Raw genomic sequence first — 26,391 nt, forward strand, 5'->3', positions numbered from 1 at the left:
TTATTCTAATATTTTGCATAATTTGTGAGATGATGGTTTATGGCAAATAAATTTCGATTTTGGAGTTGCCGAGTAGGCACATAGGAAATTAATTTTGATAAAAGTTTTTTTTTTATTATTATTATAGTCACTTTAAAACTCTTGGGTCATTCGTGACTTGTCCGGGGTGATATTTGAACTCGTGACTTTGGCGTGAGAGGTATGGATTTTAACCATTACGCCGGGGTCGCCCCAAAAATAAAAGTTCTGTCAATGCGCTGTGAAACGATATCGTTTACATATGAAACGATTGCATATTCACGACGCTCTTTTAATGTTTGTATGTTTATAAGCAGGGTTCCTTCCATTCATTTTGGCTATAAAATTTTTTTTTTTGAAATTATGGAATAATAAGATATTATTATAATATTTTGTTTGTGTAAGCAACAAGAAAAGATTGTGGAGTTTGTGTTTGACACATAATACCAGCCAATGTTGCTGCATGAGAGTGGCAATAAGCGATTTTGTCATTTATCTCACCCACTCTTCGCTCTTCACTCTTCGCGAAGAGGCGATCAGAAAATCGCTCATTGTGGCTCTGTCAAAGCTGCAGGTTTTATGTGTCAAACACAAACTTTAAAATCTTTTCTTGTTCCTTACACATACAAAATACCACCATAATATCTTATTATTCCATAATTTTCTAAAACATTTGTTTAGTCAAAATTAATGGAAGGCACCCTGTTTATAAGTATGCAGTGTGCTTCATATGGTGGAAGAGGACATGATACTTACCTTACCAATCAGGCCAAGGTCTTATTGTCCTTTGCTGTCCGAAGAAGTCGTCTCCACTCTACTCGATCCATGGCCACACTTCGCCAGCCTCGTAATTTGCGAACGATCCGCAGGTCGCCTTATAGTTGGTCGATCCACCTTGCCCACCCGGCGCGCCTCTTCTTCTTGTTTATGTTGGGTCGCTTTCGAGAACCATTTTCACTGAGTCGTCGTGCGACATTCTTACGACGTGCCCAGCCCACCGTAGTCGCCCTATTTTTGCAATGTAGACGATGGATGGCACAATTCGTGATTCATTCGCCTCCTTCACGTTCCGTCATCCATCTGCACTACATCGTAAATGGTACGCAACACCTTCCGTTCGAAAACACACGTGGTTCTCCACGAGCATAGTCCATGTCTCGTGACCGTAGCGGACCACCGGTCCAATCACCGTCTTGTAGATAGTCAACTTCGTGCGGCGGCGAATTTTATTCGGAGTCCAAAGTAGGCACGATTCCCTGCCACAATGCGTCTTTGAATTTCTCTGCTGGTATCATTTTCGGCGGTCACCAGTGAGCCTAAATACACGAACTCGTCGTCACCGTCAATCTGAACTCGGGGTGGGAGTCTAATACATATTGTCTTACCTAGAACCTCTAGTTAGCTTCTGCATTAACTGCAAAGATGCGTTTTCTAATTCTTTGAAAATTTCATGATATTCCTGCACAGCATAATTTACAGAACTCATTTTCTTCAGATCAATTGGTGATGTCAAAATACTAGTTATAAATTTGTTGAAAAGTTCAATATTAACGCTTTGCGAATATTCACCAACATTAGAGTCAATTGTTTCCGCCGATGTTATCGATGGTACAGTTGCAAAGGATTCTTGACTTGGAACATTCATGTTGATATCTTGTTCATGGCAGTTCGATAACTCAGCGTTACTTGATAGTTTGGTGTGTGCTATACGACAAGAATCACACATTTTGAAGTTGCTGTTAAGTTGGTTCTCTTCCGCAAAACCCAGCTCAATCAATTTCTGCATATTATTTTTTGTGAGACTTCGGCACTTTTTCGAGCAACTCTTACTGGCACGTTTTTGCACTTATACTTTGTTACTTTGTTACTTTGCTACTACTTTGTCTTCTGAATTACTGAACTTAAGCAGATCACTTTCAAAGATTCACAGCGAATTATATTCTAATGTTGATTCCGTGTCAGACGTGGCTTAAATATGGATGTAGGTAATTACAAACCATGCCACTTGGTAACATGAATTGCTTAGAAATAGGTGGCATGTTAGCATTTTAGAACCATACTATGAGAATACCTATGAGGTGCATAAAAAAGGTCGTATTATTTACTTTTTATATATAAGAAGACACTAATCATATTGACGACCTGCCAAGAGCTTTTTTATTGTGAATTACCCGATCCTTCGGAAAACAGTTCAGCTTCGAACCTGTTCGGATACGGTTGTGTATAAGTTTATTTCTGTTTTGTGCGTGCGTTCGCTGATTTTGCCAGATTAGCGCTGGCACTCTGCCTCCCGGACGGTTATACGTGTGTGATTGGTGGTTTTCTCGCATTCCGAGAAGTTTTGGAATCGAAAAAGAAAACGTGATGCATCATGTTTGCAGGCATCAGAAGAAATGTCGCTATCTGCGTTGTTTGTTTTTTTCTTCGCTTGTGCTCCCGGTACAGAAATTTGTGGCGTCGCGTGTGATAGTTTTTGATTTCAGTTTGTTTACGCGTTGTATGATTTTGTGAGCGGTCGCTTCGTGTTCGCGTCATGGAGCAATCGACTACATTCGACCAGAGGATTGATCCCCGTAGGGCGGGTCTATGATCAGAGCTACTACACCAAGCGTGACATAGCTGCTTGCAAGGGATTCAGTTGGACTGATTTGGTGAGATTGTTCCATTTTTCTACTTTTGTCTATGTGTGGAGGCGAACCAGCCTAAGGCTGAAAGCCTCCTAAATAAAGCTAAATAATAATAATAATACTTTTGTCTATTTAAACTTAATTTCTATGAATGCGTATCGTTTGGAATCATTTGATTCGGATGAGACTCTTAACTTTTATTTGTTTACATTGTGTTTCAATTGGTATTCTTAAGAACTTCACAAAATAAGGTTTCAATATTTAAATTGAGCACCTCGATTAGCCTGGTGGCTGCCGCTTTTGCTTACTGAGTAGAAGACCGTCGGGGATCCACATTGTAAAGATTTCCTATTTTCAGCTTTTTTACAGGCAGTTTGAACCATTTAGTTTATCAATTTAATTTATCTGTATAACAATTATTCACAAGCATTCTTCCAGGTCAATTCAAGAATAGTTTGATGATGATAAATCTTCCTAATATTCACATTACAGTTATGACCCGATCCTGTCAATCTCTCCGCGCATCAGACTGTTATTTTTCAATAATTCCACATAATTGTAATTTCATACCTTCCTCCTTCAAGATGAATGTTTAAGATACACATACTTTGCTAGCTGACAAAATGGGGTCATTGCTGTATAATTATTCTCTTTTTGCAGCCTTCATTCAGACTGGATCTATTGATTTAAATTATTTAAGTTTTCTTCCAGCTCTTTGATGACGGAACATCACTAAATTTATACTGTAATGATTCACTCTTACAGCTTTCAACCTGGTTTTGTCTGTTGATTTGATTTGTTTGAATTGGTTTTCAGCTCTTTGGTGTTGGCAGTCACGGGCGATCAATTTTGCTCATGCTCATGCTCTAAGTTCATTTTCAGCATTTCGATGATGGAACGTCTTCAGATTTATATTATAATGGGGCTTATTACGGTTGTCACATCACGGTGAAAAGTTGTCACTTGTCGTCACGGTGAAGTGATTCCCATTTGATTTGTACGGTAATCACGGCTCTTATTCTGAGTATCACTTTCTTATCACCGTGTAGTGACACCCGTAATAAGGCCCAATGATACACCATTTGGCATATGATTTATCGCGTATTTCTGTTGTTCATTACATACCAGGTGAGGGCTTAATCATGTTTTGCCATCTAGTGTTTTGGTTTTGAGATGCTCGATAACCTTAGAGGGACCGGTTTTGCTTAATGAGCAGAACATCATGAGTTTAATCCCAAGCTCTCCCACAACATAACACAACACAAACATATCAAGTATCATTCTAGCTAAAAATATTTATTTGCATAATATAACCTGGAAATTTCAGGGTTACATCTTCCTTATTGGGAGCTGAGGAGACATAGAGCTGCATCATATTGTATGTAAAATAATTATTATTTTCATTGCGGAATACCAGTTTTTTTTATCCATATAAATGTATTTTCATTATTACGTATTTTAATGTTCTGATATATTTCATTTCTCCATTACATATGTTTACTATATATATAAATAAATACTGGGTTGGGAGGGAGCATCAGGGTATCATTTGACATGGAACTGGACGATTGGAGTGGTATGACAACCGGAGTCTAGGAGGGAATAAACACTATCATTTTCTTTATCCTACCGATTCGATTGTGATGGTGTGAATTCTACTCCAACAGTTTCATGGAGATTGACGCGCCCTTCTTAACAAACCATCCTGTAGGAAGCTTAATAAGTATTGCGAATTGCGTTATTCGATTTGTTGGATCGTATCGTTGGAAGGAGATTCTTAAATTCCCGTGGATTTCGCGTAAGTGTCTCTGCTTACGGGTCCACCCCACCGTTTTTGGCCCTTCATACAGCGATATTGTGAATTCAGATCGGTAGCTCAAATTGATCTTGCTATTAAGTGGAGCTGCATACAAGACAAGATCTTCGAAGGGATGGTGGCTACCTTACATACAATTACCCGATCCTTCGGAAAAAATATTGTTGGAACTGATGAACCGTAAAATAGATTCGAAAGTGGCTAAAAACCACCAACATTTAAAAAAAATCTCCGTTCAATCTCGAAAACGGTGCGACTTAGCAAAATTTTATGTAAATGCTTATTTATTGTTTATTTGGTGTACTTTCAATCTATTAAGTCGAAAAATTTTATATTTGTGCAATAACTTAAGTTCTTACAAAAATCATAACTTTTTTGTCCATCATTTCTCCATCTTGACCTAAAGAGCAATAGGTGGCATTTATTGTCTTCTAAAACATTAAAAAAAAAATTAAAAAATAATAATATAAAAAATACGATTTTCAGAAAACCGGTTTTTCTTTTTTGTCAGTGTGCCGATTGTGCCGGTCATAGAGCAAGCAGCAATTGTTTGTAAAAACCCATCCCGGCAACCCGATATTTCTGACATCTTGAATGTTTTGGTTTAAAATCGCAAGGATAATCGGATTGTGGATGACGCGGGAAGTGGCGGGTGTTGGTGTTTTATGTTCATAGGATGGTAAAATTCCTGTATTTTAGGGTTTTATAATGCCCTCAAAGACAGACCAGAAGCCTAACCTATCGTGGTGTGAAGAGCAACGGTTTATCAGCGGCCGGAGAACGACTATAGAGGATGATGAATAGATTTCTGTAGTTTGTGTTGTGTGAGTTGCATCATTTTTTGAATTAAGGGTGCTAAAGGGGTCTGATTAACTGCCTCTTTCTCTTGAGCCCACTATAGAACCTACATTTCGTATTTAGATCTATAAGTGAACTGCCGGTCAGAGCTCCTCTGGTAAATTCAATTAGAGGATGTTCCTGAATATACAGTCAAACCGCACATAATGTTGCGGACAACTTCAATGATAGTTATCCAACAGTGTTCCCATTTTATTTACAACAACCTAATGTCTACGAGATTGTGCTGAATTAAAAAAAAAAACAAGAATGAAATTTTTGTAGCGTGATTTTTTTTCAAATAGTTTCAAGTGTTACAACATTGTCAAAGGTAGCAAACCGATTGCACAAACATTTTTCTAGTAACAGTTTTCTGAAGATAAGCTTAACATTTTTTAATAGGTATTTTTCAAAATTAAGGCTAGATTTAAAATGGTGATCTGAAGTTTTTGGGCATGAGGAACGTTTCTGAAAATATTCAGATTAAATATATGGAAGTTAATGGATATGTGAATTTGTCTGGAATCGCTCATGAACAATTATTTCAATCTAAATTGATTGATGAGCGTTTTAGTAGAATAATTGTATACCTTTTTCGTCGAAAAATCGACGAAAAAGGTATATTATTATTTCAAATTTGATTCAGGCCCTAGGGCAAAAAACCAGAGCATTAGTACCAAAACTAGCACACTTACCCAATGAGACTTCATTTTTTGTTATTTATCGTCCTTAGAAAACTTAGAACAAATCGTCAAGATTCAGTGAATATTTTTGACATTTGAGGTCATAAAACTATGTGAGTTCTCAGATCAATATTGTGGCCATGAAGAAATAACGTTTTTAGTTTTTGTAATAATTTTGATTGTAAAGTACTTTTAAAACTGAGCGTCATGCATTAAAAACGTTCGAGTTTTCGTTTTACCCAAAATGACATATTTGTTAGCGCATTGAAAAATAGGTATGTTTAAACATCTGGAAATTTAACTTTTAGTCCTGGGAAACCCTGTAAAAACCAGGGAATTCTCGTTTACAAAAGGAGTAGACAGTCTGATCCATGTCTGTCACGCTAAAGGTTGTTAGTGCAAATCTCATCTCCGGGATTTTTGTTTGTATAGAAATCAAATGTAGTTTAAAAAAAATCCAAAAGAATTTCAGTAAATCACCATAAATGTGTATATATTTCCAAAACGCTAATTATTTGCTTTCCAAATCCGTTTAAAAATCAAAAATTGGTTAATCGTTTAAAAATCAAAAATTTGTTGATTTTAGGAGTGTTTGAACCAGGGAAGTGGCACCCCTATCTCTACTAATAACAAGTAGCCGTAGCGAGCATAACCGCGGGTCCACGCTTGGGCCTAGCTTTGATTGCTTTGTTTTAACTTTTTTATGCTGCCTACGAAAAGATGGCTGCATGCCAGTCCCTTGGTTTGAACAACATCAAATGTTCAAAGGGGTTTTATGTTACTTCATACGAGAAGTTTACGATTTTCAGAGTTGGTTGGAAATGCTATCCAACATGAAGCTTCATAATTTATTAGCTAGAGAAAGGTCTGAAGAGGGTAGGTAGATAGTTCCTCAAGGAAAACAAGGTCGACGGAAAGCAAGTAAAGGAAAAAAAAAATCAGAAGAGATTACTCCACAACCAAATAGGCTATTCGTAACCTTAGAACGTCAATTTAAATAAATGTACAAACATTTTGTTTTTGTTACAGTAACTACAGTAAACAGACTGATTACCGGCGGGTATCCAAATTGTCAAAAAATGGCCCATTTTCACCATGGGTGGGATTTTTTATTTCCTAATACGTTTAGCTTAAATTTCCCAGAAGCTGAAGAAAATACCCTGGGTCCATGACCAATTTGTAGAGCCTGAAGACGTCTTATAATGCCATCGATTAAATATTAAATTTTCTAAAGCTTTCTATGCGAATTGGAGAAGGTCGAGTGAAAAATTTAATTGTTGTATACTATTTGACCTGGAACTGCTTAAATGGCTTAGTTTTTCCTAACCTCCAAAATTAAAATCAAAATGTGCAGGAAACGTTGGGGTATTTACTACAACAATGCAAATTAAATTCGAGTTTATTCAACCCAACATTGTGTTCTTCACCACGTAACCGCTCGCCTTCAGCAGCAGCTTATCGTAATCTTGTGAACAATCAATCGAACGAGGAAAAACTAGCACCATTTCCTAAGCTGATTGGTTTTTTCCGCAACTAACTAACATTAACCCTCATAACTATCGATTCCATAAACGAAAAATTGAAATCAAATTTCCGCCGATCTGCAGCGCATATGTATGGAGAAGACGGGGTAAGACGGCCACCTTAAGTAAAATTTATCGTAAACTGTATAAATTTCCGCGATAAATTTAATGAATATTGATCTTTATTGTACTTTCCCTAATTACATTTGCAGAAAATTTCCTTTTTATTTGATGATATTTTATCACGATTCAAAAATAGACTAAATAATGAAAGGAAAAAGTCAGGCGGGATAAGGTGGCTACCATGGTCTTGACCATGTCAAAGGTTACTGTCTTCGGTAAAATTGCACAAAAGGTCAAGGATGATTGGTTAGAGAACAGTAGTACATAATTTTACCACTATGCAGCGTTAATGTGTAAGTCAATTTGCTGTATAAAACATATCTTGAGATCATTACTATTTAGAATCTTTCCGTCTTCGGAAAAGTAGTCCAGGTAGTAGTCCAGCTGGTGAACCTAATTTTATGAATCCTGATGAATGTTGGCGTCTCAGTGGAATTCCTCTATAAATAGAGAGAGAGAAGGATTAGTAATTTCCATTTAATTCCACTACCTTATTTGCTTATCCTTGACAGACACGCGTATTTCGTCTACAATGTGCAGACTTCTTCAGTGTCTTGTAGTAATACTCGACTGTCGAGTATTAGTCGAGTATTAGTACAAGACATTGAAGAAGTCTGCACATTGTAGACGAAATACGCGTGTCTATCAAGGATAAGCAAATAAGGTAGTGGAATTAAATGGAAATTACTAATCCTTCTCTCTCTCTCTCTTTATAATGAAATGATTGCTTTTTCGAATGTTTGGGATTTTCCGGAGGATCGCCAGGGCCTCCCTATCACGAATTCATACTGATGACAAATCTATACATGTTTTCGGAAAAAGCCGGATATATTTCAGAAACGAAATATTATTATTTACTGCATTCAGTTACAGTTAAACTGTTTCAGCTTCTGTAATACCTCATAGTTTAAAGAATTTAAATCTTATTATATTTTTCTCTGTAAGTACATCGACCAGACTTGTGTTTTCCTTATAGTAACCTTACTTTTACATGATAAATTATATAATAGCTCTAAAACATACAGGCCGCTGCCATACACAATGTTTGTTTTTGTTGTTTATTTTGAAGTTTCACTTGTTACCAAGCTAGGAATGTGTATTACAACACTACACGTACCCTATAGAAAAGAACTCTGCATCAATAATTTTTGTTCAAGAGTTTATTGTTTCAATAATCTAAAGGGTGGCCGTCTTACCCCTTCGTCCCCTAATCATAGTTACCCAATGCTGAAAACAGGAAAGGGGCTGTTCATAAACTACGTAGACAGTTTAGGGGGGGGGGGTTGACAATTATCCACGGTCCATACAAATTTTAAAATTTTTGAATGGACAATTGTCTACGCAGGGGGAGGGGGGTTAAGAATCCCAAAAAAAAAACTGTATACGTAGTTTATGAACAGCCCCAAAAAAGAATCCACACCACCTAATGCACACATTCGTAGGTTTCGTGTAACTTATGCTTTTTATCGGATCTTTCTACCCACTCTGATGAAAAGCAACTGTAACTCAATGAATGGATTAATCAAAGCTCCGCTTTCAAGTTCAAGGATTTTCTATTTTCTTTTGTTTATGCACTTCTAGCTCAAACCATCGTTAGTTTCTATTTATGTTTTCCTTGCTTATTTCAAGCCGCTTTTTATGTTGAAACAAAAAAGGTTTGATGAGTAATCGCTGATGTTGTTGCTTTCGTTGTTTCCGCTATACATAGGAAACCTCTTCGGTACTCTACTTCACAAGCTGAGCGTGAAGCGGCTGCACGTGCTCGATACACCCATTGCCACTATAAGCGATCATGTGTTCTACGGGATCAACGATACGCTGCTGGAGTTGCACGTGGTGCAGAGCGAGCTGGCGACCTTCCCGGCGGATGCACTGAAAATTCTGGGACACCTGAAAGTGCTGAACATCGATGGACATCGGGTCGAAAATTTGCCCAAGGAAGTGTTTGGAGGGATGACCTTCGAAGGAACGCTGGAAAAGTTCCATTTCGTCAATGGGCTGCTAAGTGATATGGGTCAGGACATTTTTATGGTGAGTCTTGACCGATTGATTGGTCTCTAATTTCATGGAACTCAATAATATTTTCTTTACTTTCAGTCGTTCAAAAAGATTAGAACTTTGGATATTCATGGCAACCGGTTAGTGACGTTGAAAAAGGGTCAATTCAAAGGACTTCGCGAGGTGGAAATTCTTGACTTAAGTTTCAATAATCTCACCAAGCTGGATGCATCGCATGTGTCGGATCTAACGAAAATGACTTGGGTCAATGTATCGCACAATGCACTGACGGAAATTACGAGGGGCACGTTCGCACGTAATGCGGTGCTACGGGTGCTGAACATGTCGTTCAACAACATCAAGAAGATTGACTCCAACACCTTCAGGGGGATGAGATTTTTGCGACGGCTGTATTTGCACGACAACATGATTGCCGAGGTTGGACGAGGAACGTTCGGATCGGCTACGCGGATTGGTACCATCGATTTGGCCAGGAACCGGATCAAGAAGGTGGACTACCAGATGTTCTTCCAGCTAAACTATGTAGAGGTATGTATTATTGAATGTCTTTGATTTTATCAAGTTAAAATGAACACCTAAAATTAAAAATAAATTGCCACGAAATTTAATGTCATTAACAAAAACATTAACACTTCTCTCATTTCCACAACAGATTGTTAACTTGGCAGAAAACGAGATCGTCGAAATACAAAAGGACTCCTTCAAGGATCTGTATCTCACCCACATCAATATATCGTACAACCGGCTGGAAACGATTGAGCCAAAATCCTTCATCAATTGCGCCAACATGACGGTACTCGATCTGTCCCACAACTTGATCAAGAGCATTCCTCGAAACGCATTCGACGAAACGACCTACGCCTCCGAGTGGATCCTAACGCATAACCTACTAACCAATATGTCCCAGATTCCCCTTGGGAACATGACCGGTCTACGGGTACTCAACGCTTCCTACAACAATATCGTAGACATTCCAAAGAATTCGTTCCCCAAACTCTACGAATTGCACACGATCGACGTCGCACACAACAACATCTCCCACATCTACAATGCCGTTTTCCAGAATATTTTTTCACTGCGAATTCTCAACCTCAGCAACAACGCAATGGAAAAGATTGGTCCTTCCACTTTTGGGACACTGCATACACTTCTCGAGATGGATTTGAGCAACAACTACCTCCGAGATATAACCCGTGGTGCACTGGCTAAAATCAGTGGTTTACGAATCCTCAACATGGCACACAACAAACTGGAAAGACTGTTCCAAATTCCAATCTCGTTGAACCATGTCAACCTAGCGTATAATGAAATCAGTGAAATTCCGGATAAGACTTGGCCTAGCATGAACTCACTACTCTCGCTGGACCTGAGTTACAACAAAGTTGGAAACAACCTCCAGCGTGGAAGCTTCTCCGGTTTACTCACACTCCAACAGTTGAACCTGGAAGCTAATGAAATCTCCGAAGTTCCACGAGATAGCTTGTCGGATTTGGGGTCTTTGCAGTACATCTACTTGAAAGATAACAACATTTCAACGTTGCCAAAGGGAGCCTTCGGTAACCTGCCGATTTTGTTTGAAATTCATTTAGTGAACAATGGATTGAGTAGCATCAGCGGAAGGGCTTTCAATGGTCTACTGCAGTTGTTGACGCTGAATATGTCCAATAATTTGCTAAGAACTATCCCAAACGACGCCTTCCATGGGTTGGTGTCACTGCGTAAGCTAGACGTTTCGCAAAATCTGCTTAGCACTTTGGACAACAAGACGAATGGGTTATTGGATGAATGCTTGAGTTTAGAGGAAATCGATTTGAGTCACAATAGATTTAATACCATTACAAAGAAAACATTCCCCTCCAATCAATACATTCGATATCAGTTGAAGAAGATAAATTTAAGCTACAACGCAATGTCCATCGTGACTCACGATATGAAGTTCGGTACCAAAACGGTGACGGATCTGAATCTCTCTCACAACAACATCAAAGACATTCGGCCGGATGTTCTGGGTAATCTGACATCATTGCGTATATTGGATATGTCGTACAATGAACTGGTCAAGATGGAAAGCGACGTGTTCAATATGCCCGAGAACTTTTCTGAGCTGATTTTACACAACAATCAAATATGGAACGTGAGCTACGATAGGTTGCTGAAGTTGAATCATCTGACCAAGGTGGATCTGAGGGGAAATGAGATTAAAACATTCGATTCCGAGCTGGTGGGCAAAATGAAGTCGTCCAATTTGAAAGTACTGTTTGAAGGTCAGTAAAATTGTTTGATGCTATTGATCTGTTTTAGGCTCATCTGAGATTCTTCACAGGAAATCCACTGCATTGCGATTGCTATACGCGTCCTTTGTACAACTACATGAAATCATTGCCATCGGTCCCGGAAGAGTATCAGAGCATTCGTTGTGCGGAACCAGCAACCGTTTCCGGCACATCACTGTACAACGTCACTGATGAGCTCCTCGTTTGTGTTCCTGCTTCGGATAAGGAAATCTATCAGCTACTGCCTGATCTACGCTTCCGCGAAGTTGCCTTGTAAGTTTCTAACAGTAACCTCCCGAAAGAGCCCATCACAATCTTGCATTTTTTTTTCTAATTCCAGCTTCCGAGGTCAACTGATCGTCCACTGGTACGTTACTGCCACCAAAGATATCGGCGACTTTTACGTATACATCCGAGATCCGAAGAACAACATCATCTTCGAACGGGTCGTGTCCTACAATGGTCGTTTGACGGCGATCAACGTAGCTGACATCAAGGCACGGGATTCGTCCGCTCTGGAGCTGTGTGTACTGGCCAAAAGCAGTAGCGAGGAAATCAACTTCCTCGACCGGCAGTGCGTGCATCTGCCGGAAGATCTCGATGCGGTTAAGCTGAAGTACAACGAGCACTACAACTACAAACTACCGCTAAGTTTGACGGGCGGCCGAAACGGACGCTCCAGTAGCTGTGATAATGCTGTAAATAATTTAGTGATACTAGTAGGTGCCGTCGTTGGTGGACTGCTGCCCAGATGGGTTCGATTGTAAGGCGATGGTCCTGAAGAATCCGCAAAGTAAATTGCAGCTTTTTTTTTGTTAATATGTAATATTTAGTTTAAAATCACTTCTGTAGAAAACTAGAGTAAAATATTTATTAGTAAATCGACTGGAATGTGTTTTATTTGTATTATTATGAGGTTATCTGGGTGAACGATAATTTCTACAGACGAAATTAGCTGGTTTGGCTTTTTTCACTTCATTGATAGGGTTAGTGGGGGGGGGGGGGGTTAGTTCACTATTTTCTGTCCCTATTGTCACTGAAAAAGTAGTTCGTGAACGCCCAGTTAAAAAGCAGCCCAGTTAAAGAACACCCAGTTAGCGCACAAGGACTGTAGTATCTTGACGTAGAGTGAAGACATTTAATACTATCGTCGTGGCGCACTTTTTTTTAGGAGTAATCGAATCAGGGATGGATCCACCTCAGAGCAGAAAAAGAGAAAAGTAATATTCTAACTTCACTCTGTTCTCAATACCATGCGCTCTTCTCCGCTTTGCATCGACTTTCCTCTTCAAAGCTGAGGACGGCTGTTCGGATGACCTCCTCAATGTTAAAAATAGTTTACGGTATCTCCGGCTTGTGACCAGTCCACAACTCACCTCGTATGCTCATTACGCCCCTTCCTCTCCTATCTATAGAATACTGTAACTTTTCTCAAATCAAACGTTTGGTTTCCAATAAGTAGGTGCACAGAACAACATTATTTGAAAATTAGGGGGATTCAGTTATTCACTGTTTTGATAGTAAGCATCATAGTTACGCGTCGAATGTATGCAGTTCCAATGTTTGCTTGTTGACAATGAACTTGAGTTTTCTACCTTGAAGGACCTTCTCCAGCGTCCCAACTGCTTTCATCTTGGCCCGATAACACCGAGCTCTCTCTGCAGCGGTCTTGGATCGTTTCGGAGAACCGTCAACCTGTCGATCCTTTGCGCGGTTTTGGGAATTACGAAGAGACATAGCACTGATTTTCACTGTTGCACAATTCAGTGCCAACATTTCAATGGGGTGTAATTGCTTTTGTAAACAATGGCCGTCGATTTCTTGCAAATAATGCCCGCCCCTCCAAATTAACCCGCAATGCCCACCCCTCCAAATTAACAATGCTAGCTGGTAGAGAAAACATTCATCTACCTGCTGGTGTAATTAACTTTCATGAGTGAGCTTTTATTCGGTAGAAATTGACGGCTAAAGCCATTGTTTACAAAAGCAATTACGCCCCTTTGAAATGTTGGCACTGAATTTCTCAATAATCACATATTCTACTTCCAAGCAGTATTTGTAGAACGCGGGTTCGTAATCACACAAGCACTCCTGAGCAGGCATGGACAATCATGTACATTCATTAAGTACATTCATTTAAATTCATTTAATCTTTTAAATTTGTCGAACCTCTTAACGGAATCCCTTTATGAAGAGCTTTGAGTGTGTTGGTTTATTTCTTTTCAATTCCGTTATAATTGCTTATCTTTTGACAGATACGCGTATTTCTGGATCAACAATAGAAAAGGGTCCATTAGCATTTGTAAACAAACCGTTCCAAAGCCCTTTGCTCACAAAGCGAAGGCCACCCACGCAAACCAACACCATCATCGGATAGGGGAAACTTCTACCTACACGATGATGGTGTTGGTTTGTGTGGGCGGCCTTCGATTTGTGAGGAATGGGCTTTGGAACGGTTTGTTTACAAATGCTGATGGGCCCTTTTCTATTGTTGATCCTGATTTCGTCTACTACTTGCAGACTTCATCAGTGCCAAGTACTCAACACCACTTTAAGCTTTAAGCTGGGTTTAGACTAGGCAAGTCAAATGATCAACTCAGTTGAATTCAATTGACTTGAAAAGTTGAGTCTGGTTCAACTTTCTTCAATTCAAGTGAGTTGATCAAGTCAGTTGAATGGCATGGTTTACACGTTCAATTCGCGTTCAAGTCAGTTGAATTCAACTGACTTGATCAATTGACTTGTCTTGTCTAAGCCCAGCTTTATGCTGGGTTTAGACTAGGCAAGTCAAATGATCAACTCAGTTGAATTCAATTGGCTTGCAAAATTGAGCCTGGTTCAACTTTTTTCAATTCAAGTGAGTTGATCAAGTCAGTTGAATGGCATGGTTTACACGTTCAATTCGCGTTCAAGTCAGTTGAATTCAACTGACTTGATCAATTGACTTGCCCTGTTTAAACCCAGCTTTATGATGAAGCTGTTGCTACTGCTTCCTGCTGATACCGTGAGCGATACCCTCACACCGCCGTCCAATGCGAGAATGAGCAGAGGCGCGACAGCAGTAGTAGGGAAATTTACGTATTCTCGGCAATCTAAGCAGCTTCCGCACTTCTATTAGCATTTCCTCAGTGTCACGCACACATATGACGTGTTTGTTTGTTTACATTTATCTGCTGTTAGCTACTCTATCCATTTCAATCGACAGAACGGTTCAAAACGGTTTGAAAACGTTTTTAAGGCGCTCCAAACTTCTCAGGTGAGTGTGACTATTGTCGGCAGTCTCTTTTACTTCGGCAACCTTTCCGTTTAAACTGTGTGTTAACCAGTTGTTCTATTATCGGCAACTCGGAATCAGCCGTATTTTCATGTGCTGATGTTTCATTTGAAGAAACACCTGACATAACAGGTTTTATCAGTCGTGAAAATGTATTAGGATTGAACCTGAAAGACTAAGGAATCGTTTAAATACATTACATTAACGTTTAAATTGTGGTTGCCGAAAACAGTCGATGGCTGCCGAAGCCATCATTTACCCTACCTAGTAAAAAAACAGAAAGATTATGATTGCACATTGATTTAACATTTTAATTGATTAGCTTACCTGGTTCTTCATCTTCGTTTCATTGGAGACGAACCAGCCCAGGGCTGAAAGTCTCCTTAATAAAGATATAAAAGAAATCTTCGTTTCATTGTATGTTCTAATTTAATATTTGCGTTTTGCAACTATTTTACAGAATACCTAATGTTTTGTTTGAATTGAAAAATGTGTTAACCTACCTAACTACGAGTATAACTTAACCTAACGTGCTAGATCACGTATAATCTGATGATCTGATCTCAGTCAGGTGTCTCTGAACCTTTCCAGGATGAATACACTCCGTTCTTCTAATGTCTGAATTCCAGCCAGGAGGTGCATCTTAGAATTTTGAGTCCGCGGTGGAGTGTTTAGGATCATCCTTAGGATCTTGCTCTGAATCCTTTGTAGTTTAAGGTGATGGTATTTGGAACAACTCTCCCAGATTGGCATACCACCCAAGTAACAATCCAGTAAACATTTAGCATCCACTCTGATTTATGATGGTTTTATAACGGCAATGAACAATCCAATTAGTTTATATATAGCATTTCAAAGTGTAAAACATTCCTGCTTAGTAATTCAGCTTTTTGCTATTTTAAAAACCTTTTATAGTCTGGCAAGAAAGTCAAAAATTGTCTTGATTTAAAAATAAATTTAAAAAAGTTATCAATCCCTCCTTAAAACTGTTCTGTAATTCAAGCATAAACGTCATTAGCTATTGTTTATTAATGTCTTGATAAAATACTTTATAAACGTCTTCTATCATAACCATAGCAACCATAAAACCATTAAGTTTTGCAAAAAGCATTTATTGTTGCTTTTTAGGCTTTTTAAAGTGCCTCATTAACTCCCCAATTACTCTGTTTACAAATTGAGCTTAAAATATGGTTCCTCATAGTTAATAAACGCCAAATTTATGACAAGGAAATCTCGAAGGATAGATGCATATGCATATGCATACTCAACAACAGGTAGTATTAGGTGTCTATAGACAGCAACCTTATTATTCTGGGATAAGGTGGACTTCCTATTGATAAGCGGATACAGTGATCTCATCAAGATGTTGCACTTGGTGTTAGTTTTGTCAATGTGCTGCCTGAAAAGAAGTTTGCTGTCTAGTGTTAGTCCGAGGTACACAACCTCTTTGGACCAGGCCTGAACATACTAATTACAGCTAAAATACTACTTTTCGAAATTTGGGAACTATGAGATATTCTAATAATAATTTTTATATGTAAGATGCAAGAAGAGGAGGTAAAGTTTGTGTATGACACATAAAACCGGTCAATTTTGCTTTCTGAGGGTCACAACCAGCTATTTTAGCTGTAATGAGTAATCGTCATGAATGAGTACTATTCGTTATAGCTAATCGCTAATTTTGACACTCTGGAAGTGAAATTGACAGATTTTATGTGTAATACACAATCTTTACCTCCTCTACTTGCATCTTACATATACAAAATATTATTATAGAGGAAATGGCTCTAATGATTGGGCTCATCGCTAAAAATGAGCTATTTATCAATTTCATCTAGATGAAAGCATTATTGGGACGGTAGTAATGGATATTTTTGGTCGCTATTGAAAATTTAGCCGATTGCTGAATTTATGTTTGGGCAAAATTAAGGGGCATTACATCCCCCAAAAACTCATAGTTTCATAATTTCGAAAACCAGTATTTTAGCTGTAATGAGTATGTTCAGGCCTGCTTTGGACCATTCCACCACTGAGCCGTTTAAGCATATCTTATTATTTTCAGACGGAACAAGTCTTGGTGATTGAGAATGTGGAAATATGATGACCAGGGTCTCCGCCGCGTTGATACCCGAGCAGGAGAAAATAACTTATGAATACACAGATAAAAATTCTGAATTTTAATTGTGATGTAAACATTCATTCACGTAAACTTAAATTTAATTTCACACAACCGAGCAACTTGTAAACAATGTTGTTTACAAAGATGGGCTTTTGTATACAATATTTGCTACATTGCATGAATTGTGCTAGAACTTTACATGATATATAATGTAAACTTATATGATATATGACGCTCCATTTGTGTGCATCATATTGAACAGAAATTTACACTACTTTTCGAACTGTGTACCTAATTCTGACCTGATACGAAAATTTAGTGTTGATAAAATATCAAAGAATAATACCAAAAAATTGCATGCAAAATACTTTGTAAATAACAAAAAAAATTTTGGATACCAAAAGAATACCTGTATGGTATTATTTTGGTATTGCATTTGCAAAATTCGGTATTGTAATGGTAATGTTGGAATATTTTTCTAGTATTTTTTTTGAAATACTCAGACAGGACATCCAAGCCTCTCTGAAGTTTGGCAGTAAGATCTCCGATGACCCTTCCCTTGTAGACGATGGATGTGTCATCTGCAAACAGAGACAACGTTCCACCATCTGGGAAAGCCGGAATGTCGGAGGTGAACAAGTTGAGAAGGATGGGCCCAAGGATAATTCCTTGCGGAACTCCCGCATCAATCAGAAGTTATGACATTGAGAGAAACTTGGAATGTCCTGACTGAGAGGTAATTTTGGGTGATCTTCACGAGGAAGATTGGAAGACCCTATAATTGTAATTTGTACACGAGACCATCATGCCAGACATTATCAAACGCTTTTTCAACGTCTAACAATGCCATGGCAGATGTTTTAGATACCGACTTGTTCCGCCTGAGAATATTGCTTACTCGAGTCAGTTGGTGAGTAGTTGACCGACCTTGTTGAAAATCCAACTGCTCCTCGAGTAAGATGTTATTATCGTCGGCAGTGTTAGAAGACACCGGTAAATTGCTTTTTCAAGAAGCTTTGATAACCTTGAGAGAAGGTTGATAGGTCTGTAGCTGGAGGGAGAGGAAGGATCCTTCCCAGGTTTACGGATAGGTATGACTTTAGCTAACTTCCAACACGAGGGGAAGTAGCCAAGCCTAAGGCACTGATTGAAAATCAGTGCCAGGTAATCATAGAACCTAGAGTTCATATGTTTGAGCTCTATGTTAAAGATGTTATCGGGCCTTCATGTTTTTGGATGATTTGATATAGATCAACAGTTCGTCAGCTGAAATCTCTGAAGCTTCTGGGAGTTTGTTGGGAATAGTAGCTCTAGTAGTAGATTCAAGATGTTATCGAAACTTCTGGGAAGTTGTTGGGAATCAAATGGAGGTTGGCTGTGTTTTCAGCAACAGTATCTTCATGTGTACTAATCATGTTTTGTACGAGATTATGGGAGCTGACGAAGTGTTGGCCACAGCAGCCTTCTCAACAGGAGTTATCAGATGAACCACTGAATCATCGGGATGATTCAGTGGAACCAGTTGGTGGAATGGGTCTGGGCTTATTTTTTAAGATTCTGGCTAGCTTCCAGAAAGGCTTTGCAAAATCTGGGAGACAACGGATGTTATTGGCAAAATCGTAAGCAGCGCTGTTTTATAACTTTACTGGTTCAAGCAGAGCGATACGTAACCAAGTGGTACAAGATTATAAAGACTGGGTTAGGGAAAACGTTCATTTCACGAAAACAGTGATACAATTATTTCTGTTTTATTTGCACATTTTTCAAAAGTTTATTCATGGAAAATTGAAAAGTATGTATTTCAGAAGATCATAAAAGTTCCTACCTAATTTTCCTGTCGATTGGTGTATTTGGATTTTAATTTCATCTATAAATGACAAAGTTATAATCGTTCAACACCAGAGTGCAATTGCAAGATCCCAGAAGACAAAAAAATGTGTTTCCGGATTTAACTAAATTTGCTGACATTCTGGAGCTTAGTTAAATATTTAAGAGATCAGAATAAAAAAAATTGAAAATTTTATAATCTTAAACATTGTAAAAGATGCAGGTAACGGACCTAGAAAAAATATCAAGATCCTAGACTTAGTATTTCGTTTTTCATAAATTCAAATTTTCTGATCTTGGAACTACGAAAAAACTTTGAGACCTCAGACAGAATACATTTAAAATATGACGGTCTGATCCGAACATTCAAAAATTCTGCCTTTTAAAAAAATCATCATGATCTTTAACTATCTAAAACATAAATTAAATCGAAGAACTAAATAAATTTTTCAAAATAAAGTAGGACTGAAAAAGGAAGATGTACAAAAATTTTCATGGATGCAAAAAAAAATTCTGATTATTTTACATGTTTTTCCGGTTTTTATCAACTCCCGGTTTAACGATATAGTCAAAATATTTGAAAATTGAATTTGGAAGGACAGTTCGATTGAAAATCTTACATTCCGATGAAAACTTCTACAGACAGACTGTGAATACGTTTTTTTCGTACCTCATGGCAACACATTTAAAAATGTATGAAAAATATTGGATGGGTAAAATTATACTTTACTCCTATTGAAAATTATTGCAGACGCCAAAAGTGACATATTTCCCAAACTTGGTGCCTATGGCCATAAACTAAATGATATCAAAATCTCATGTCAAATGGGATTTGGCAATAAAAAATAAATTCTTCCAAGAAATTAGCTACTAAGTTTTAGACTGCAAATTTTGAACTCTCTACACAGTGAGGTTCAAAAGTCATATACCTACATTAATTTTTTGTGATGCAATATCGTGCGTTTTACTATAAATTTTTGACAAGATTTTACTTTACATTGAATTGCATCCAAACTAATTTGATCATCTTCACTCCTTATTCAGACGTTTGCAAATTTGTATGTTTTCAATTTAGTTATTTTTTCAAAAAAAAAACAAATATGGGATTTCGGGAAGCGACAATGATTAGTAATTTCTATTTAATTCCACTACATTTGTCTACAATGTGCAGACTTCAGTGCCATGTAACTCGTGATTTTAGTTTTGCACCAACCTTCTGGTATATTAGCTTTGAAAAGCCAACACTATATCAATTATAGTAATCTAATTTCTATAAACGATTGCATGACAATGCTACCCATAAATGCATAACAGTCCCATTTGAATATGTAATTAAGCAAAGCTGTGACTGTTATGCTTTTATGGACAGAATGGTAATTTATCCAACAAAAAGCTCAAACTAAAAGTACGATTCATGAAGTTCAACGAAAGCCCACTGCACCGCCGCCGGTTAGATTCTCTGAAAACTGCAAGCGTAAATTTCCTAAAATGTGTAATTAAAATAAACTACAAATTTCCTCTAACCCAATCTGGTTTTCTGCATCACGGCGCCCTCCCACGCGAGCAATACACAATTGTAGCCGAGTGAATTTAATCAAAATCCAGAATAAATAAAACGGTCTCTTCGAAAAAAAAGTGGTGGAGAGCGGGGCCATTTTTATTGGAAGCCGTGAACAAAACGAACACGCTGAGCAAGCGAGAGTGTTGGCACGCCAAGCAGGGAAAACAATCTTCTTCCCCAAACCACCCCCTTCCCCCTTGGTATGGTCCTCCCCCACAAACAAACGAGGGCACAATAAATAGTAGCACACCGACCAAGAAGGAAAGCCAATATGGTGACGATGTGACGACATCAGCACAAATATTGATGCAGTGAGGGAAAAGTGTGAAAATTGGAAAAGCGATAGCAGATTACCGAGAAGATGGCGTGATTATCTTACAAAATGCTAGCGGCAGCTATTCCCGTCACAAACAATGAGGTTGATGCTTATTGCACGGTTTTGCTGACAATGGTTTTAGCTATTTATGTTCTAACGGATACTGGATAGCAATGGCTTCAGTTTTTTGTTTGGTTTAATACACTTGGGTTAATGATTGATGCTTCCTGGCCGTTTTTGAAACCATTTTGCAGCAATTCGATGTAAAATCGTGGACTCCTCTCTGATCAAAGTAGTCTCGCTTTTTTCAACAAATACAAACCTTCAATGAGCGACGCCGGTGGTGTACTGGTAATCGTGATTGCTTCTCACTCCAAAAGGCCTACATTCAATCCCAGTCGGCGCCGCCGGGATGTTCTGAGGCATAAAATCTCTGAGTTGATGGGTCGATAGGTAGGGTCCAGGTGTAGGAGCTGCCTCCCTGGCGTCGGTAGCTGGTACTTAGTACGGAAAACAAGATCGACGGAAAACAAATCAAGGCAAAAAACCATCGTCATCTACCTATCCAAAGTTCTATTGTTGAGTTGAAATCATGCATTTTTTTAAGTTTAGTAGCCGTTGTATCAGATCACTTACAGGACAGCCCATATTGCTTGAGGCAATTTAAATCGTTTTCTGTGTAAAAAGTATATAAAAAAGCAAGCTAACAAAGAGATTAATAATTTTACCAAAAGTTGTTGTTCTACGATTTTTGTATCCAAGGTATTCAATAGTTCAAAAGTTTGCATTTTTCATGAGCTTGTGTTTAAACAAAAACTATAAAAATTTAACAGGGACATTTTGAAATATTCAAGGTTTTAACACTTTAAAAAAATACTCAAAATTATTAAACAAAATTTACCGTCTATATTTTTCTTAGAAAGACACTATTTATCTATATAACTTTGCCTCAGACGTCATTTCGATCAGAAGTGACGTTTTCGTGCTACAATTTATTGGAAAATGCCAAGGACGCCATTTTTTAAAATATTGCAAGAACTAAAACGGCCGAATTTTAGCAAAAAATGTGAATAATTGTCCATAACTATAACAAACAAATATGCAAATTGGAGAAAAATTTCATTTTTTTTTTGCTTTGGCGTGGAACGTGGTACCGCTGATAGTCTTCGAAACGGTGCTGCGTGCTGTCAACAATATCAATTGACTTAAGATATTGCTCTGAATTTCACTTCTGACACTGATACCTATTCGTAGCAAGCACGACATCAAGTGCTACCAACAAATCTCATCCTCATCCAAGTAGCGAAAGTCTAAGCTGGTTTCGTCCAGATCAGCTTCTATTCGGGCCTCATGCCGACAGAGTTCTTCCACATTATGGTCGATCGATACGGCATTCAAGACGGTCGAAATGGGCCGAACCTCCAGTGACGGTTAGTCAAATGACTGGAATATGTGGTGGTCCAATACGACGTACGGTATGGAATGCGAATGGTATTCCCCTCCTTTTAAATCCACAGGATTAATAGAAACAGATCAATGCAACAACATTCCATTTCTTGAGTCCGACATCAAGCACATACCCATCATCAAAGATCCGGTAATTTTGCAGATGCATCTCTGTCATCATCCTTCTGTTGAACTAGTTTGTCTCAAGAGGCCCCGATGCGATGGGCAGCCTACCGATCAGTTCGTGTAAGGGCAGTAAGGCCTCGCTCAATTCTTAAAATTTGATTCGCGGTAGAGGGGGTTTCGGAGGGGTCAACGGTTCTCGCATGGCAACATTAAGCAACTTACTGCAAGGACATAGGCGTGCTGATGAACAACAATAACCACAGGGTCCTGCCTGCTGTAGAACTGCAGATTCGAGGCTTATCTGGATCACAAACCATTTCCGGAGTATGACTGATCTGGTGAGGGGGATATTTGATGGTTTTCATTGGTAGTACATTGCGGAAGGTACCACAACTTCATAAGATCGTAAACTTGATAGGCTTGTGGTGGTAGGAGACATCATAATCAAAGACACGATAAGCTTGGGTGATGTCTTCGAGGTCACGTACTTCTGAGTCAATTGGATGAACTGGTTTGAGGATGTTGTTTCTAGGGTGGGATTGAAAACTCGATATTTAGTGATCTGGTCTTGATTTTGTCGGGGAGTATTTAACAGGCAGCAGGAGGAAATTTCGTCCACTATCAATTACACCTTCGTCTCTGCACACGTTTATTTTGGACTGGTCAAATTTGCTGGAAAACCGTATACGTTTGATGGCTACCAGTTACTCTTCCACTGCTCGCTCCGCTCACGTTCATTAAGAATGAATCTTATGTCATTTTCATTTGTAAACAAAGGTGCATCCGATATCTACACCTTATGCCGCTCTAATTTTTGCGGTGTGGCACCAGTGTAAGTAGGAATAAGCGTGAGTCTTTGACAGCTCAACATCATTAGTTTATAAACAAAGGTGCATCCTACATCTACACCCTAAATTATTTCGGTGTACGGCAGTGTAGTACCGGTGTAGCCACACCGCAAAAACGAAAACGGCATTACATTATATCGGTGTCCGACGGTGTAGCGGCACGGAGCTTGGCACTGTTTTCGGCACAGATTAATCTCGCGGCACAGATTAATGTGTGCCTAGTAGAATACCCCTTAATACCCTTTCTAAGTTTCATCATAAGCAACATCAATTTCTTTAAGATGTCTATTTTACCCTACCACGCCTGCAACAGCGTGCGCTCGCCCAAAGCCATCGAAGCATTTCCTGGTCAACATAATCATCCGCAACAGTGATTACTGGTACGTCTCCCTAAGAACAAACCACCCACTCCTGCAATAATAGTAATTTATAATAAACCAACCCTCACAATCAATAGTTTTCTTCAAGAAAACCTTTCCATCTTGATTAATTATAATCAATATTAATTGTTTGATGAGAAGGTTAGAAGATACCGAGGGGGGCGACACATCTAAATCTCAATTCTAGATGCTCAAAAAATCTCGCACTAGCGAATCAATCTTCGAAAAATCATCTTTCATTTCTCGCATCTACTTGTATCGTGCTTCATCTTTTTGCAGGAAATCTTCAAAATCCATAAATCTTCCTTTTATCTGCTCAGTGTGCGTGCAGCTAGCCACAGCAAAACACAATCTTTTCTGCATCGTAGATAGAGTCGTCCCCCTCGGAAGATACTGAAAGATACACAATACCAAAAAGTCATGTAAATTTCGGTGCCCTGAGACCGACACATGCAAGCGGCCCAAATGACATAAGAATCAGTTGAAAGAAACGAGAAAATAATTTCAATCAGTCGTTCTTTTCGTCGAGTTGCGTATGTTTCGGTTTGGGAACACTTAATTTTACATGACATTTTTGTTTACGTTCCATAATTTACGTCAAAGATGGATTACGTCTGGTGTATTAATAGTTATTTTTAAGTGTGTAAGCACTAGAGAGGGTCTAGTATAAGCGAGGAGCGGATTCAAAACAAACTGCCTTGGCATCTTATGACTAGGTGATTTATAGCAACACTGCCAATGCAATCAAGATAGGCACTGCTCAATTGGCTCTGGCTTTGACAGTTCGTTTGGCTCAAAACCATCCAGTCCGCTCCTCTCTTATACTAGGCCCTCGCTAGAAAGCACATATCATCGGTAAGAGACGCGTGTTTGCGAAAAGATCCAAGGACACCGGTGGGGTTTGAACCCACAATTCCCATTCAGTACACGGGTGAATTGTCAATTATACAATGGTGGACCTACGGTCTCCGCATGTTATTTGGCTAATGACATTTGAGTTTCGAATCCGTTCCGCTCCCTATCACTGAACCAAAACATCATCCTTTGATCGAATGATTATTGCTTCACCCAAGCCCTATTACTATTATCAGATGGTTTTGAGATGATCGTCATTCAGTTCATCATCTGTTAAAACCACAACAACTTAGATGTTTATCATCCTAATCTAGGATGATTTTATTTCAATTTTGAGAGCATAGGTGGACGTAAATCAAATGAAAATAACAAGTTAATTAAATACTATTCTTATTTATATTGAGTAATAATTGTAGCAATATTGTCTGTTGAAAATAGGTATTATTTTAAGTATTAAAATGCTTTATTTTTACATGATTATTAGCAGAGTCGATCTTACAGTCCGTACACCTATGTACTTCGAGCTGAGAAGTTCTTACGAAGGTCCCAACAGTTCCGAGAGCCTCTCCCAACTGGAGTAAGCATTGGATGTGATTCCTGTTCGCGATCGGTTTCGATCCAGTTGCGCCCTCCGCTCCGCTCCCGCAGGCCGTGTTCCCCGTTGTTATCGTTAATCCGGATTACCGAGCACCAATCCCGTTTGCAGGAAACTGTCCATGACATCCTCTAGGAAACTGTCCATGGCACCTTCCCGTGTCCGAACGGCATCGTTGTAGAGCAACTTTCGTTGCTACCGTTCCTGCATGTCCTGCCGGGAACGTTCCTCGGCTTTCAGAGTTTGGTTTCTTTACGAAATTGGTTCAGAAAACTTCTTTCTGTGCACAATTGTATATTTATATTATAAATATAATTGTACGTTTTAGGAGGTTTGGTGTGAGACAATTTCACATGCAGCTTTATGTTGCCCTTTCCCAAGGTAAAACTTGTTTTACGAGTAGTTTTCCTGGAAATAAATCAAATATAATGCTGGATAATCTTGCTCAAAATTGATAAATATCAAATTTTTCTATGTAATTTGTCGCAAACCTTGATGGTAGGAGTTCAATTGAAACTTACAAAACCAGTGCAAATCAAACCAGCAGTTTCAAGCATTGCGCAAAAAAAAACAAACGAGTTAAAAGTTCAAATGGACACCGACGGCTGATTTATGATGCTTTATAGCTTTCTTCAAAATTCCAAAAGCATTGCTAACCACTAATAATTCACCTAAAAAAAGTTAGGAGTTCGAATTTTAAAAGTATTTGCAAATTACAAACAAGAATTAAAATCAGTTCATAAATTAACACAATTTGACATAATTTCATCAAAAGTAGCACAACTAAGCATCTGTACTCTGCAACGTATTCATCCTCCTTCTTGAACTTTTCGCAAACTCAATATCACTTCAGTCATAGTGATTTTTTTTGTTCGTTGCCATTCAGTCCGGTTATCCTCGTCGCTATTTAAATATTATCATATTAAAAACACAGTTTACCCTTCACTCCACCTGTCATCCTGCTATCCTTCGGTCATACTGTTCTCGCTTCCCTAAGGCAATTCATGTTCTCCACCTTCCTCCTAGTGGAAGTTGACAAAGCTGGAAAATGGCAGCAGAAAACAGAGTGTCTATTTTGCCAGTATCCGATTACCGTGTACCTTCACCACCCACTACACTACACTA

General features: G+C 38.6%; 1 protein-coding gene across 2 annotated transcripts in view; it reads left to right on the forward strand.

Annotated features, from left to right (window-relative positions):
* Positions 1–26,391, forward strand: part of conv (convoluted) — a 378,533-nt gene that overhangs the window by 21,377 nt on the left and 330,765 nt on the right. For both annotated transcript variants that reach the window (XM_065224763.1, XM_065224762.1), the window contains exons 3-7: positions 9,336–9,658; positions 9,725–10,174; positions 10,299–11,910; positions 11,970–12,192; positions 12,260–12,693. In XM_065224763.1, coding sequence (XP_065080835.1) covers positions 9,336–9,658; positions 9,725–10,174; positions 10,299–11,910; positions 11,970–12,192; positions 12,260–12,686 — 3,035 coding nt within the window. In that variant the 3' untranslated portion in view covers positions 12,687–12,693. The remainder of the gene's footprint in view (positions 1–9,335; positions 9,659–9,724; positions 10,175–10,298; positions 11,911–11,969; positions 12,193–12,259; positions 12,694–26,391) is intronic.

This window comes from Ochlerotatus camptorhynchus, unplaced genomic scaffold (assembly GCF_037179485.1).
Source record: "Ochlerotatus camptorhynchus isolate MF236.1 unplaced genomic scaffold, CSIRO-AGI_Acam_v1.1 ptg000215l, whole genome shotgun sequence".
Taxonomy (NCBI): domain Eukaryota; kingdom Metazoa; phylum Arthropoda; class Insecta; order Diptera; family Culicidae; genus Ochlerotatus; species Ochlerotatus camptorhynchus.